Here is a 15,529-nt window from a genome sequence, read left to right on the forward strand (position 1 = left end):
ACATTATTGTAAAACTGCTGCCATCTAGTGCTTTTGCTAATGTATAACATTATTATAAAACTGCTGCCATCTAGTGTTCTTGCTAATGTATAACATTGTTATAAAACTGCTGCCATCTAGTGTTCTTGCTAATGTATAACATTATTATAAAACTGCTGCCATCTAGTGCTCTTGCTAATGTATAACATTATTATAAAACTGCTGCCATCTAGTGCTCTTGCTGATCTATAACATTGTTATAAAACTGCTGCCATCTAGTTTTCTTGCATAACATTATTATAAAACTGCTGCCATCTAGTGCTCTTGCTAATGTATAACATTGTTATAAAACTGCTGCCATCTGGTGCTCCTGCTAATGTATAAAATTATTATAAAACTGCTGCCATCTAGTGCTCTTGCTAATGTATAACATTGTTATAAAACTGCTGCCATCTAGTGCTCTTGCTAATGTATAACATTATAAAACTGCTACCATCTAGTGCTCTTGCTAATGTATAACATTATTATAAAACTGCTGCCATCTAGTGCTCTTGCTAATGTATAACATTATAAAACTGCTGCTATCTAGTGTTCTTGCTAATGTATAAAATTATTATAAAACTGCTGCCATCTAGTGCTCTAATGTATAACATTGTTATAAAACTGCTGCCATCTAGTGCTCTTGCTAATGTATAAAATTATTATAAAACTGCTGCCATCTAGTGTTCTTGCTAATGTATAATATTATTATAAAACTGCTGCCATCTGGTGCTCCTGCTAATGTATAAAATTATTATAAAACTTCTGCCATCTAGTGCTCTTGCTAATGTATAACATTGTTATAAAACTGCTGCCATCTAGTGCTTTTGCTAATGTATAATATTATTATAAAACTGCTGCCATCTGGTGCTCCTGCTAATGTATAAAATTGTTATAAAACTGCTGCCATCTAGTGCTCTTGCTAATGTATAACATTGTTATAAAACTGCTGCCATCTAGTGCTCCTGCTAATGTATAACATTATTATAAAACTGCTGCCATCTAGGGCTCTTGCTAATGTATAACATTATTATAAAACTGCTGCCATCTAGTGCTCTTGCTAATGTATAACATTGTTATAAAACTGCTGCCATCTAGTGCTCCTGCTAACGTATAATATTATTATAAAACTGCTGCCATCTAGTGCTCTTGCTAATGTATAACATTGTTATACAACTGCTGCCATCTAGTGCTCTTGCTAATGTATAACATTATAAAACTGCTACCATCTAGTGCTCTTGCTAATGTATAACATTATTATAAAACTGCTGCCATCTAGTGCTCTTGCTAATGTATAACATTATAAAACTGCTGCTATCTAGTGTTCTTGCTAATGTATAAAATTATTATAAAACTGCTGCCATCTAGTGCTCTAATGTATAACATTGTTATAAAACTGCTGCCATTTAGTGCTCTTGCTAATGTATAAAATTATTATAAAACTGCTGCCATCTAGTGTTCTTGCTAATGTATAATATTATTATAAAACTGCTGCCATCTGGTGCTCCTGCTAATGTATAAAATTATTATAAAACTTCTGCCATCTAGTGCTCTTGCTAATGTATAACATTGTTATAAAACTGCTGCCATCTAGTGCTCTTGCTAATGTATAATATTATTATAAAACTACTGCCATCTGGTGCTCCTGCTAATGTATAAAATTGTTATAAAACTGCTGCCATCTAGTGCTCTTGCTAATGTATAACATTGTTATAAAACTGCTGCCATCTAGTGCTCCTGCTAATGTATAACATTATTATAAAACTGCTGCCATCTAGGGCTCTTGCTAATGTATAACATTATTATAAAACTGCTGCCATCTAGTGCTCTTGCTAATGTATAAAATTATTATAAACCTGCTGCCATCTAGTACTCTTGCTAATGTATAACATTATTATAAAACTGCTGCCATCTAGTGCTCTTGCTAATGTATAACATTGTTATAAAACTGCTGCCCTCTAGTGCTCTTGCTAATGTATAACATTGTTATAAAACTGCTGCCCTCTAGTGCTCTTGCTGATGTATAACCTTGTTATAAAACTGCTGCCCTCTAGTGCTCCTGCTAACGTATAATATTATTATAAAACTGCTGCCATCTAGTGCTCTTGCTAATGTATAACATTATTATAAAACTGCTGCCATCTAGTGCTCTTGCTAATGTGTAACATTATTATAAAACTGCTGCCATCTAGTGCTCTTGCTAATGTATAACATAGTTATAAAACTGCTGCCATCTAGTGCTCTTGCTAATGTATAATCTTATAATAAAACTGCTGCCATCTAGTGCTCTTGCTAATGTGTAACATTGTTATAAAACTGCTGCCATCTAGTGCTCTTGCTAATGTATAGCATTATTATAAAACTGCTGCCATCTAGTGCTCTTACTAATGTATAACATTATTATAAAACTGCTGCCATCTAGTGCTCTTGCTAATGTATAACATAGTTATAAAACTGCTGCCATCTAGTGCTCTTGCTAATGTATAACATAGTTATAAAACTGCTGCCATCTAGTGCTCTTGCTAATGTATAACATAGTTATAAAACTGCTGCCACCTAGTGCTCTTGCTAATGTGTAACATTGTTATAAAACTGCTGCCATCTAGTGCTCTTGCTAATGTGTAACATTGTTATAAAACTGCTGCCACCTAGTGCTCTTGCTAATGTGTAACATTGTTATAAAACTGCTGCCATCTAGTGCTCTTGCTAATGTGTAACAGTGTTATAAAACTGCTGCCATCTAGTGCTCTTGCTAATGAATAACATTGTTATAAAACTGCTGCCATCTAGTGCTCTTGCTAATGTATAACATTGTTATAAAACTGCTGCCATCTAGTGCTCTTGCTAATGTATAACATTATTATAAAACTGCTGCCATCTAGTGCATCTTGCTAATGTATAACATTATTATAAAACTGCTGCCATCTAGTGCTCTTGCTAATGTATAACATTGTTATAAAACTGCTGCCATCTAGTGCTCTTGCTAAAGTATAATATTATTATAAAACTGCTGCCATCTAGTGCTCTTGCTAAAATATAACATTATTATAAAACTGCTGCCATCTAGTGCGCTTGCTAATGTATAATGTTGTAAAACCGCTGTGTATAGTGCTGCAGACACGTGCACATTCCTGAGCTTACATCCCTGCTTTTCAACAAAGGATACCAAGAAACGAAGAGGACTTGATAACAAATGTAAATTGGAAAGTTGAATAAAATTGTTTTTCTATCTGAATCATGAAAGGAGATTTTTTGAGTTGTTTGTCCCTTTAAGCTTTTCACAACTCTATACAAAGACTCAAAGTAAATTGTTTTTGTAGCAACATTTATTTCCATCCTAAACACCCAACAGCAAATGGCACCTCCGTTTAACCCTTACAGTGCCAGAGGAGTGGCACAGAAAGGGTTACACTTCTAATCCTACAAAGCATTTCCCCTGTGGCTGTCACAGTGCAAGAGAATTAAAGCCAGGAGGTCTAATTGGGGAATTTCTTTGAGCACTATGTTGACATTTTCACAAACCCTGGCAGGCTAACGAGGGAGTCAGTGTTGCTAATTAGCGGAGCGAGGAGGCGCGGAGATGAGAGCAGATTATGAGGAGGACGGTGTCAGGGGATGGAGGATGACATTAAACTGACGCTGGGAGCGAGTGGAGGTCTCTTGGCTACTGGTTGTGATCTGTTAGTTTATGTGGGCTCTGGGGCCCCTCTTAATGACTGTGGTACCACAGATAGAGATAGTAAGCTCTTGCACACAGATGAATCACCCCACAGAGCTCTGCTGAATGTCACATGACACGGCACGTTGTGATTGGCTGCGCTGAGTGTGACTGTTCCTGACATTTACCTGTGACAGTTTCCTCCTGTCCAGGCTCTTCGAGTGATTTGATGGGAACATGAGTGAGTGATCAGATTCCAAATTATGCCCCAAATCTTCTTCCATGTCCTGCAAAACAAAACAAAGCAACTAGCTGCAAATAGCCAGCTTCTGAAGCTACAGATAATGTTTCCCTGAGTGAGAGTGAGCTGCCAGGTTAATATTAGTAAGTCGTATTAGAAACAGAAATGTTTTTTGTCTGTCACTAGCAATTAGATTGTCAGCTCTATAGGTAGTAGTCAGTCTAACCCCCTGTATAGCGCTGTGTGATCTGCTGGCGCGTTACAAATACATATAATAATATTATCATTAATAAAAGCAGTCAGGAAGTTCGAGAGCTTTATACAATGACCAAGTGCTACTTTATAACTGAGTTCAGGAATGTTCCCTTATGCAAACTCTTTATAATAACGGTCACACAGATTAAAGCATTGCTATAAATGTCTTAGCTCCTTTAATTACACATGGCGGCATGCGTTTCATGTGACAATACCAGCACATTGCTGACTCTCTAATTACATTGGTTGGGCATATGAGAGCTCCTATCATGTGACCCCCTTGCCCTACAAACAGGAAGTGCGCAACGCCACGGCAGCCATATTTACTTTACAGAAGAAGCCTTACCTTGTACTTTAGCTTGTTCTTAACTTCCATGATTCCCTGCCTGGCCTGGTTCTTTGCCTGCATGACAAAATAGGTGAGATACAGAGTTCAGACAGCTCATGGAATGAAGCGTTAATGCTGTCAAAGACTAAGGGCAGCTGTCAGGAAGAACAAACAATGCACTGCTGGTCAGATGACCACTGCTTGTGTTTGGTAGAAAGAGCCGGAATGCAAAGGATTATTATTATTTCTGTCCCCCATATCAGACTTAAAGGGACATAAAACCTAAAATGCTTCTTCAGATTCAGGTTTTTTACATTTTCTAATTTACTTATATTATCAAAGTGTATTTGTTCTCTTGGTATCTTTTGTTGAAAGGCAAGGCAGTATGCTCAGTAGCATGCATGTGTCTGGATCACTATATGGCAGCAATGTAGTGCCCCAGATGCCTACCTAGGTATCTCTTCAACAAAGAATAACATGGGAACAAAGCAAATATTATAAAAGAAGAAAATTGGAAATGTTTTCTAAAAAATATCTGTTTTGTGTCTCTTTAATAGCCACTAGGCCCACCTGCCCCCCTCCACAGCCATAAACACCTAGACCCCTGTGCACTCAGGGTGAGACCTGTTTACCCCCAGATAAAATCAACCCACCCCTAAAGACTAAACCTGCCCCCCCCCGCCAAAAACACCTAGACTCCCTGTGCACTCAGGGTGAGACCTGTTTACCCCCAGATAAAATCAACCCATCCCCAAATACCAAACCTGCTTCCCCCCCCCGCCAAAAACACCTAGACTCCCTGTGCACTCAGGGTGAGACCTGTTTACCCCCAGATAAAATCAACCCACCCCTAAAGACTAAACCTGCCCCCCCCCGCCAAAAACACCTAGACTCCCTGTGCACTCAGGGTGAGACCTGTTTACCCCCAGATAAAATCAACCCACCCCTAAAGACTAAACCTGCCCCCCCCCCCCGCCAAAAACACCTAGACTCCCTGTGCACTCAGGGTGAGACCTGTTTACCCCCAGATAAAATCAACCCACCCCTAAAGACTAAACCTGCCCCCCCCCGCCAAAAACACCTAGACCCCCTGTGCACTCAGGGTGAGACCTGTTTACCCCCAGATAAAATCAACCCACCCCTAAAGACTAAACCTGCCCCCCCCCCGCCAAAAACACCTAGACTCCCTGTGCACTCAGGGTGAGACCTGTTTACCCCCAGATAAAATCAACCCACCCCTAAAGACTAAACCTGCCCCCCCCCCGCCAAAAACACCTAGACCCCCTGTGCACTCAGGGTGAGACCTGTTTACCCCCAGATAAAATCAACCCATCCCCAAATACCAAACCTGCCTCCCCCAGCACAACAGGTGAACTGCTCCTCTAGATCAGTGTTTTTCAACCAGTGTGCCGTGAGAGATCCCCAGGTGTGCCGTGAGAGATCCCCAGGTGTGCCGTGAGAGATCCCCAGGTGTGCCGTGAGAGATCCCCAGGTGTGCCGTGAGAGATCCCCAGGTGTGCCGTGAGAGATCCCCAGGTGTGCCGTGAGAGATCCCCAGGTGTGCCGTGAGAGATCCCCAGGTGTGCCGTGAGAGATCCCCAGGTGTGCCGCGGCAGACTGACAACAGTGCGGGGTTGTCCCTCTTTCAAATTTTGAAATATTGTGAGCTATGTGACAGGCTCATCAGGCATCGTTTACAACCATGACATTGACATTCATTCACAGGCAATCATTATGATAGTTTGTAAATGAATGTCAATATGTCATGTATAGTTTGTAGGAGGCATGGCATGACAGCACAGTACAGTGTATATATGTATACACACACACATATATATATATATATATATACTGTATATATGCTGTATTAGGCTACAATGTAGGATTTTGTAATATTTTAGGATGGTGGTGTGCCGCAGGATTTTTTAATGTAAAAAAGTGTGCCACGGCAAAAAAAAGGTTGAAAATCACTGCTCTAGATACCCACATATACACACAGCTCCCACCCCCTTCAGACCTCAAGGTCACTTACAAATTTGTAGGCGTTTCTCATGGCTGGTGTAGCCTTAACCACTGCAGTGTTAATCAGAGCTCCTCCCTTCTGCAGAACAAGAACATTTTATCACAAAGGAAGAGCTTACAGTCAATATGAGATAACGGGGCAGGGACCAGTCATTAGTTAAATCTAATATTTGCTATAATATGCACAATACAGAGTATTGGAGTAGTTCTAATAACGCTCAGTTTAACCAGCAAACACTGGGCCTCAGTCCAATCAGTTTGTGCGCAAAAATATTGTATAGTAGCGCAGAGCTGCTGATTTAATAAGAAAAAAAACCTTGAATTAAAAAAATGATAAAACAGCAAAATCTAGTAAGTACACAAGAAACAAAACCTATATAAACAAGGTGATTATCTGGATTTTCAAGGAGATTTGTTTTTTTAAAAAGTAAATTTATGCTTACCTGATAAATTGATTTCTTCTATGGTATGACGAGTCCACGGATTCATCCTTTACTTGTGGGATATTATTCTCCTGCTAACAGAAAGTGGCAAAGAGCACCACAGCAGAGCTGTCTATATAGCTCCTCCCTTAACTCCACCCCCTAGTCATTCGACTGAAGGTACAGGAAGAAAAAGGAGAAACTAAAAGGTGCAGAGGTGACTGAAGTTTTAAATCAAAAAATATATAATCTGTCTTAAATTGATAGGGCGGGCCCTGGACTCGTCGTATCATAGAAGAAATTAATTTATCAGGTAAGCATAAATTTACTTTTCTTCTATAAGATACGACGAGTCCACAGATTCATCCTTTACTTGTGGGATACAATACCAAAGCTACAGGACACGGATGAACGGGAGGGACAAGACAGATGGCTAAACAGAAGGCACAACTGCTTTAAGAACTTTTCTCCCAAAAATAGCCTCCGAAGAAGCAAAGGTATCAAATTTGTAAAATTTGGAAAAGGTATGAAGTGAAGACCAAGTCGCAGCCTTACAAATCTGTTCAACAGAAGCATCATTTTTAAAAGCCCATGTGGAAGCCACCGCTCTAGTAGAGTGAGCTGCAATTGTTTCAGAAGGCTGCTGTCCAGCAGTCTTGTATGCCAAACGGATGATGCTTTTCAGCCAAAAAGAAAGAGAAGTCGCCGTAGCTTTTTGACCTCTATGTTTTCCAGAATAGACAACAAACAAAGAAGATGTTTGACGGAAATCTTTGGTCGCTTGCAAGTAAAACTTCAAAGCACAAACCACGTCCAAGTTGTGCAACAGACGCTCCTTCTTAGAGGAAGGATTAGGACACAGGGAAGAAACAACAATTTCCTGATTAATATTCTTATTAGTAACAACCTTAGGAAGGAATCCAGGTTTGGTACGCAAAACCACCTTATCAGAATGAAAAACAAGATAAGGCGAGTCGCATTGCAATGCAGATAGTTCAAAAACTCTTCGAGCCGAAGAGATAGCAACTAAAAACAGAACTTTCCAAGATAGAAGCTTAATATCTATGAAATGCATAAGAACTAAATTCAAACTCCATGGCGGAGCAACAGGTTTAAACACAGGCTTGATTCTAACTAAAGCCTGACAAAACGACTCAACGTCTGGAACATCTGACAGACGCTTGTGCAGTAAAATTGATAAAGCAGATATCTGTCCCTTTAGGGAACTAGCTGATAACCCCTTCTCCAATCCTTCTTGGAGAAAGGACAAAATCCTAGGAATCCTGATCTTACTCCATGAGTAGCCTTTGGATTTGCACCAATAAAGATATTTACGCCATATCTTATGATAAATTTTCCTAGTGACAGGCTTTCAAGCCTGAATCAAGGTATCTATGACCGACTCAGAGAATCCTCGCTTGGATAAAATCAAATGTTCAATCTCCAGGCAGTCAGCCGCAGAGAAACTAGATTTGGATGCTGGAACGGACCTTGAATGAGAAGGTCCTGTCTCAGCGGCAGTGTCCACAGTGGTAGAGATGACATGTCCACCAGGTCTGCATACCAAGTCCTGTGTGGCCACGCAGGTGCTATCAAAATCACTGAAGCTCTCTCCTGTTTGATTCTGGCAATCAGATGAGGAAGGAGAGGAAATGGTGGAAACACATAAGCCAGGTTGAACGACCAAGGTACTGCTAGAGCATCTATCAGTACTGCTTGAGGATCCCTTGATCTGGACCCGTAACAAGGAAGTTTGGCATTCTGACGAGATGCCATCAGATCCAATTCTGGTGTGCCCCATTGATGAATCAATTGTGCAAACACCTCCGGATGGAGTTCCCACTCCCCCGGATGAAAAGTCTGACGACTTAGAAAATCCGCTTCCCAGTTCTCCACTCCTGGGATATAGATTGCTGATAGATGGCAAGAGTGAGTCTCTGCCCATCAAATTATTTTGGAAACCTCTATCATCGCTAGAGAACTCTTTGTTCCCCCCTGATGATTGATATATGCTACAGTCGTGATATTGTCCGACTGGAATCTTATGAATCTGGCCGAAGCCAGCTGAGGCCACGCCTGAAGCGCGTTGAATATCGCTCTCAGTTCTAGAATATTTATCGGGAGGAGAGCCTCCTCCTGAGTCCACACACCCAGTGCTTTCAGGGAATTCCAGACTGCACCCCAGCCCAATAGGCTGGCGTCCGTCGTCACTATGACCCATGCTGGTCTGCATAAACACATTCCCTGGGACAGATGATCCTGTGACAACCACCAAAGAAGAGAGTATCTGGTCTCTTGATCCAGATTTATCTGAGGAGATAAATTTGCATAATCCCCATTCCACTGTTTGAGCATGCATAGTTGCAGTGGTCTGAGATGCAAGCGAGCAAATGGAACTCTTGTGAGGGGGATAAGGGAACTCTTTTTTTACATTCACCTTCCAACCGTGAGATCTTAGAAAAGCCAACACGATGTCTGTGTGAGATTTGGATAGTTGGTAAGTTGACGCCTGAATTAAGATATCGTCCAGATAAGGCGCCACTGCTATGCCCCGCTGCCTTAGAACCGCCAGAAGGGACCCTAGCACTTTTGTGAAAATTCTGGGAGCTGTGGCCAACCCGAAGGGAAGAGCCACAAACTGGTAATGCTTGTCCAGGAAGGCGAACCTGAGGAACTGGTGATGATCTTTGTGGATAGGAATGTGAAGATACGCATCCTTTAAATCCACGGTGGTCATATATTGACCCTCCTGGATCATTGGTAAAATAGTCCGAATGGTCTCTATCTTGAAGGATGGGACTCTGAGGAATTTGTTTAGGATCTTGAGATCTAAGATTGGTCTGAAGGTTCCATCTTTTTTGGGAACCACAAACAGATTGGAGTAAAACCCCTGCCCCTGTTCTTCTTTTGGAACTGGGCAGATTACTCCCATGGTATATAGGTCTTCTACACAGCATAAGAACGCCTCTCTTTTTGTCTGGTTTACAGACAATCGAGAAAGATGGAATCTCCCCCTTGGAGGAGAATCTTTGAAGTCTAGAAGATACCCCTGGGTCACGATTTCTAAAGCCCAGGAGTCCTGAACGTCTCTTGCCCAAGCCTGAGCAAAGAGAGAAAGTCTGCCCCCTACTAGATCCGGTCCCGGATCGGGGGCTGCCCCTTCATGCTGTCTTGGTGGCAGCAGCGGGCTTCTTGGCCTGTTTACCCTTGTTCCAAGTCTGGTTAGGTCTCCAGACTGACTTGGATTGAGCAAAATTCCCCTCCTGCTTTGCAGCAGGGGAGGAGGTAGAGGGACCACCTTTGAAGTTTCGAAATGAACGAAAATTATTTTGTTTGGTCCTCATCTTATTTGTCTTATCCTGAGGAAGGGCATGGCCTTTTCCTCCAGTGATGTCTGAAATGATCTCTTTCAGTTCAGGCCCGAATAGGGTCTTACCCTTGAAAGGAATGGCTAAAAGCTTAGATTTTGATGACACGTCAGCAGACCAGGACTTAAGCCATAACGCTCTACGCGCTAAAATGGTAAAACCTGAATTCTTTGCCGCTATTTTAGCCAGTTGAAAAGCAGCATCTGTAATGAAAGAATTAGCTAGCTTGAGAGCCCTAATTATATCCAGAATATCATCTAATGGGGTCTCAACCTTAAGAGCCTCCTCTAGAGCCTCGAACCAAAACGCAGCTGCAGTAGTTACAGGAACAATGCATGCTATAGGTTGCAGAAGAAACCCCTGATGAATAAATATTTTCTTTAGAAGACCCTCTAATTTTTTTATCCATAGGATCTTTGAAAGCACAACTGTCCTCAATAGGTATAGTTGTACGCTTAGCCAGGGTAGAAATAGCTCCCTCCACCTTAGGGACCGTCTGCCACGAATCCCGAATGGTGTCTGATATGGGAAACATTTTCTTAAAAGTAGGAGGGGGAGAAAACGGAATACCTGGTCTATCCCACTCCTTAGTAACAATGTCCGAAATCCTCTTAGGGACCGGAAAAACATTAGTGTAAGCAAGAACCTCTAAATATCTATCCATTTTACACAATTTCTCTGGTGTAATTACAATAGGGTCACAATCATCCAGAGTCGCTAAAACCTCCCTGAGCAACAAGCGGAGGTTTTCTAGCTTAAATTTAAAAGCCGTCATATCTGAGTCTGTCTGAGGGAACATCTTTCCTGAATCAGAAAGCTCTCCCTCAGACAGCAATTCCCTCACCCCCAACTCAGAACATTGTGAGGGTATATCAGAGATGGCTAATAACGCGTAGGAGGGCTCATCATTTACTCTCACACCGGACCTACTGCGCTTCCCCTGCAACCCAGGCAGTTTAGATAAAATCTCTGTGAGGGTAGTAGACATAACTGCGGCCATATCTTGCAGGGTGAAAGAATTAGACGCACTAGAAGTACTTGGCGTCGCTTGTGCGGACGTTAATGGTTGTGACACTTGGGGAGAATTAGATGGCATAACCTGATTCTCTTCTGACTGAGAATCATCCTGCAACATACTTTTATCAGCTAAAATATGTTCTTTGCAATTTATTGCCCTTTCAGTGCATGAGGGACACATTTTAAGTGGGGGTTCCACAATGGCTTCCAAACACATTGAACATTGGCTTTCCTCAATGTCAGACATGTTAAACAGGTTAGTAATGACCACAAACAGGCTTGAAAACACTTTATTTAGTGAAAAAAATAACAATCTTAAAAAACGGTACTGCGCCTTTAAGAGAAAAAAAAAAGCATACACGTTTTGCAAAACTGCTTTAAAATAATCAAATCGTTTCAATTTTTTTATATAAGTATTCGAATTATGCAGCTAAGTTTGCCCCACAAGGAAAGGAACACTTAACCCTTACTGTAAAAATCGGATAATTAATAAACGTTTAAATCCGGAAAAAAACAGAATTTATGTTTACCTGATAAATTACTTTCTCCAACGGTGTGTCCGGTCCACGGCGTCATCCTTACTTGTGGGATATTCTCTTCCCCAACAGGAAATGGCAAAGAGCCCAGCAAAGCTGGTCACATGATCCCTCCTAGGCTCCGCCTTCCCCAGTCATTCGACCGACGTAAAGGAGGAAAATTTGCATAGGAGAAACCATATGATACCGTGGTGACTGTAGTTAAAGAAAATAAATTATCAGACCTGATTAAAAAACCAGGGCGGGCCGTGGACCGGACACACCGTTGGAGAAAGTAATTTATCAGGTAAACATAAATTCTGTTTTCTCCAACATAGGTGTGTCCGGTCCACGGCGTCATCCTTACTTGTGGGAACCAATACCAAAGCTTTAGGACACGGATGAAGGGAGGGAGCAAATCAGGTCACCTAGATGGAAGGCACCACGGCTTGCAAAACCTTTCTCCCAAAAATAGCCTCAGAAGAAGCAAAAGTATCAAACTTGTAAAATTTAGCAAAAGTGTGCAGTGAAGACCAAGTCGCTGCCTTACATATCTGATCAACAGAAGCCTCGTTCTTGAAGGCCCATGTGGAAGTCACAGCCCTAGTGGAATGAGCTGTGATTCTTTCAGGAGGCTGCCGTCCGGCAGTCTCATAAGCCAATCTGATGATGCTTTTAATCCAAAAAGAGAGAGAGGTAGAAGTTGCTTTTTGACCTCTCCTTTTACCAGAATAAACAACAAACAAGGAAGATGTTTGTCTAAAATCCTTTGTAGCATCTAAATAGAATTTTAGAGCACGAACAACATCCAAATTGTGCAACAAACGTTCCTTCTTTGAAACTGGATTCGGACACAAAGAAGGCACGACTATCTCCTGGTTAATGTTTTTGTTAGAAACAACTTTCGGAAGAAAACCAGGTTTAGTACGTAAAACCACCTTATCTGCATGGAACACCAGATAAGGAGGAGAACACTGCAGAGCAGATAATTCTGAAACTCTTCTAGCAGAAGAATTGCAACCAAAAACAAAACTTTCCAAGATAATAACTTAATATCAACGGAATGTAAGGGTTCAAACGGAACCCCCTGAAGAACTGAAAGAACTAAATTGAGACTCCAAGGAGGAGTCAAAGGTTTGTAAACAGGCTTGATTCTAACCAGAGCCTGAACAAAGGCTTGAACATCTGGCACAGCTGCCAGCTTTTCGTGAAGTAACACAGACAAGGCAGAAATCTGTCCCTTCAAGGAACTTGCAGATAATCCTTTCTCCAAACCTTCTTGAAGAAAGGATAGAATCTTAGGAATTTTTACCTTGTCCCAAGGGAATCCTTTAGATTCACACCAACAGATATATTTTTTCCATATTTTGTGGTAAATTTTTCTAGTTACAGGCTTTCTGGCCTGAACAAGAGTATCAATGACAGAATCTGAGAACCCTCGCTTTGATAAGATCAAGCGTTCAATCTCCAAGCAGTCAGTTGGAGTGAGACCAGATTCGGATGTTCGAACGGACCTTGAACAAGAAGGTCTCGTCTCAAAGGTAGCTTCCATGGTGGAGCCGATGACATATTCACCAGGTCTGCATACCAAGTCCTGCGTGGCCACGCAGGAGCTATCAAGATCACCGATGCCCTCTCCTGATTGATCCTGGCTACCAGCCTGGGGATGAGAGGAAACGGCGGGAATACATAAGCTAGTTTGAAGGTCCAAGGTGCTACTAGTGCATCTACTAGAGTCGCCTTGGGATCCCTGGATCTGGACCCGTAGCAAGGAACCTTGAAGTTCTGACGAGAGGCCATCAGATCCATGTCTGGAATGCCCCACAATTGAGTAATTTGGGCAAAGATTTCCGGATGGAGTTCCCACTCCCCCGGATGAAATGTCTGACGACTCAGAAAATCCGCTTCCCAATTTTCCACTCCTGGGATGTGGATTGCAGACAAGTGGCAGGAGTGAGTCTCCGCCCATTGAATGATTTTGGTCACTTCTTCCATCGCCAGGGAACTCCTTGTTCCCCCCTGATGGTTGATGTACGCAACAGTCGTCATGTTGTCTGATTGAAACCGTATGAACTTGGCCTTTGCTAGCTGAGGCCAAGCCTTGAGAGCATTGAATATCGCTCTCAGTTCCAGAATATTTATCGGGAGAAGAGATTCTTCCCGAGACCAAAGACCCTGAGCTTTCAGGGGTCCCCAGACCGCGCCCCAGCCCACCAGACTGGCGTCGGTCGTGACAATGACCCACTCTGGTCTGCGGAAGCTTATCCCCTGTGACAGGTTGTCCAGGGACAGCCACCAACGGAGTGAATCTCTGGTCCTCTGATCTACTTGTATCGTCGGAGACAAGTCTGTATAGTCCCCATTCCACTGACTGAGCATGCACAGTTGTAATGGTCTTAGATGAATTCGCGCAAAAGGAACTATGTCCATTGCCGCTACCATCAAACCTATTACTTCCATGCACTGCACTATGGAAGGAAGAGGAACAGAATGAAGTATTTGACAAGAGTTTAGAAGTTTTGATTTTCTGGCCTCTGTCAGAAAAATCCTCATTTCTAAGGAGTCTATTATTGTTCCCAAGAAGGGAACCCTTGTTGACGGAGATAGAGAACTTTTTTCTACGTTCACTTTCCACCCGTGAGATCTGAGAAAGGCCAGGACAATGTCCGTGTGAGCCTTTGCTTGAGGAAGGGACGACGCTTGAATCAGAATGTCGTCCAAGTAAGGTACTACTGCAATGCCCCTTGGTCTTAGCACCGCTAGAAGGGACCCTAGTACCTTTGTGAAAATCCTTGGAGCAGTGGCTAATCCGAACGGAAGTGCCACAAACTGGTAATGCTTGTCCAGGAATGCGAACCTTAGGAACCGATGATGTTCCTTGTGGATAGGAATATGTAGATACGCATCCTTTAAATCCACCGTGGTCATGAATTGACCTTCCTGGATGGAAGGAAGAATTGTTCGAATGGTTTCCATTTTGAACGATGGAACCTTGAGAAACTTGTTTAGGATCTTGAGATCTAAGATTGGTCTGAATGTTCCCTCTTTTTTGGGAACTACGAACAGATTGGAGTAGAACCCCATCCCTTGTTCTCCTAAAGGAACAGGATGAATCACTCCCATTTTTAACAGGTCTTCTACACAATGTAAGAATGCCTGTCTTTTTATGTGGTCTGAAGACAATTGAGACCTGTGGAACCTCCCCCTTGGGGGAAGCCCCTTGAATTCCAGAAGATAACCTTGGGAGACTATTTCTAGTGCCCAAGGATCCAGAACATCTCTTGCCCAAGCCTGAGCGAAGAGAGAGAGTCTGCCCCCCACCAGATCCGGTCCCGGATCGTGGGCCAACATCTCATGCTGTCTTGGTAGCAGTGGCAGGTTTCTTGGCCTGCTTTCCTTTGTTTCCATTGGTCTCCAGGCTGGCTTGGCTTGAGAAGTATTACCCTCTTGCTTAGAGGACGTAGCACTTGGGGCTGGTCCGTTTCTGCGAAAGGGACGAAAATTAGGTTTATTTTTGGCCTTGAAAGACCTATCCTGAGGAAGGGCGTGGCCCTTGCCCCCAGTGATATCAGAGATAATCTCTTTCAAGTCAGGGCCAAACAGCGTTTTCCCCTTGAAAGGAATGTTAAGCAATTTGTTCTTGGAAGACGCATCCGCTGACCAAGATTTTAACCAAAGCGCTCTG

The 15,529-nt window shown here is 42.4% G+C and overlaps 1 protein-coding gene across 1 annotated transcript in view; it reads right to left on the bottom strand.

Moving 5' to 3' along the window:
• DENND1B (DENN domain containing 1B) overlaps positions 1 to 15,529 on the bottom strand; it is a 338,838-nt gene that overhangs the window by 49,129 nt on the left and 274,180 nt on the right. The window contains exons 17-19 of the mRNA XM_053693753.1: positions 6,533 to 6,601; positions 4,519 to 4,575; positions 3,865 to 3,963 (exon numbers count right to left, since the gene is read on the bottom strand). Coding sequence (XP_053549728.1) covers positions 3,865 to 3,963; positions 4,519 to 4,575; positions 6,533 to 6,601 — 225 coding nt within the window. The remainder of the gene's footprint in view (positions 1 to 3,864; positions 3,964 to 4,518; positions 4,576 to 6,532; positions 6,602 to 15,529) is intronic.

The sequence above is a fragment of the Bombina bombina genome, chromosome 10 (assembly GCF_027579735.1).
Source record: "Bombina bombina isolate aBomBom1 chromosome 10, aBomBom1.pri, whole genome shotgun sequence".
Lineage (NCBI taxonomy): Eukaryota > Metazoa > Chordata > Amphibia > Anura > Bombinatoridae > Bombina > Bombina bombina.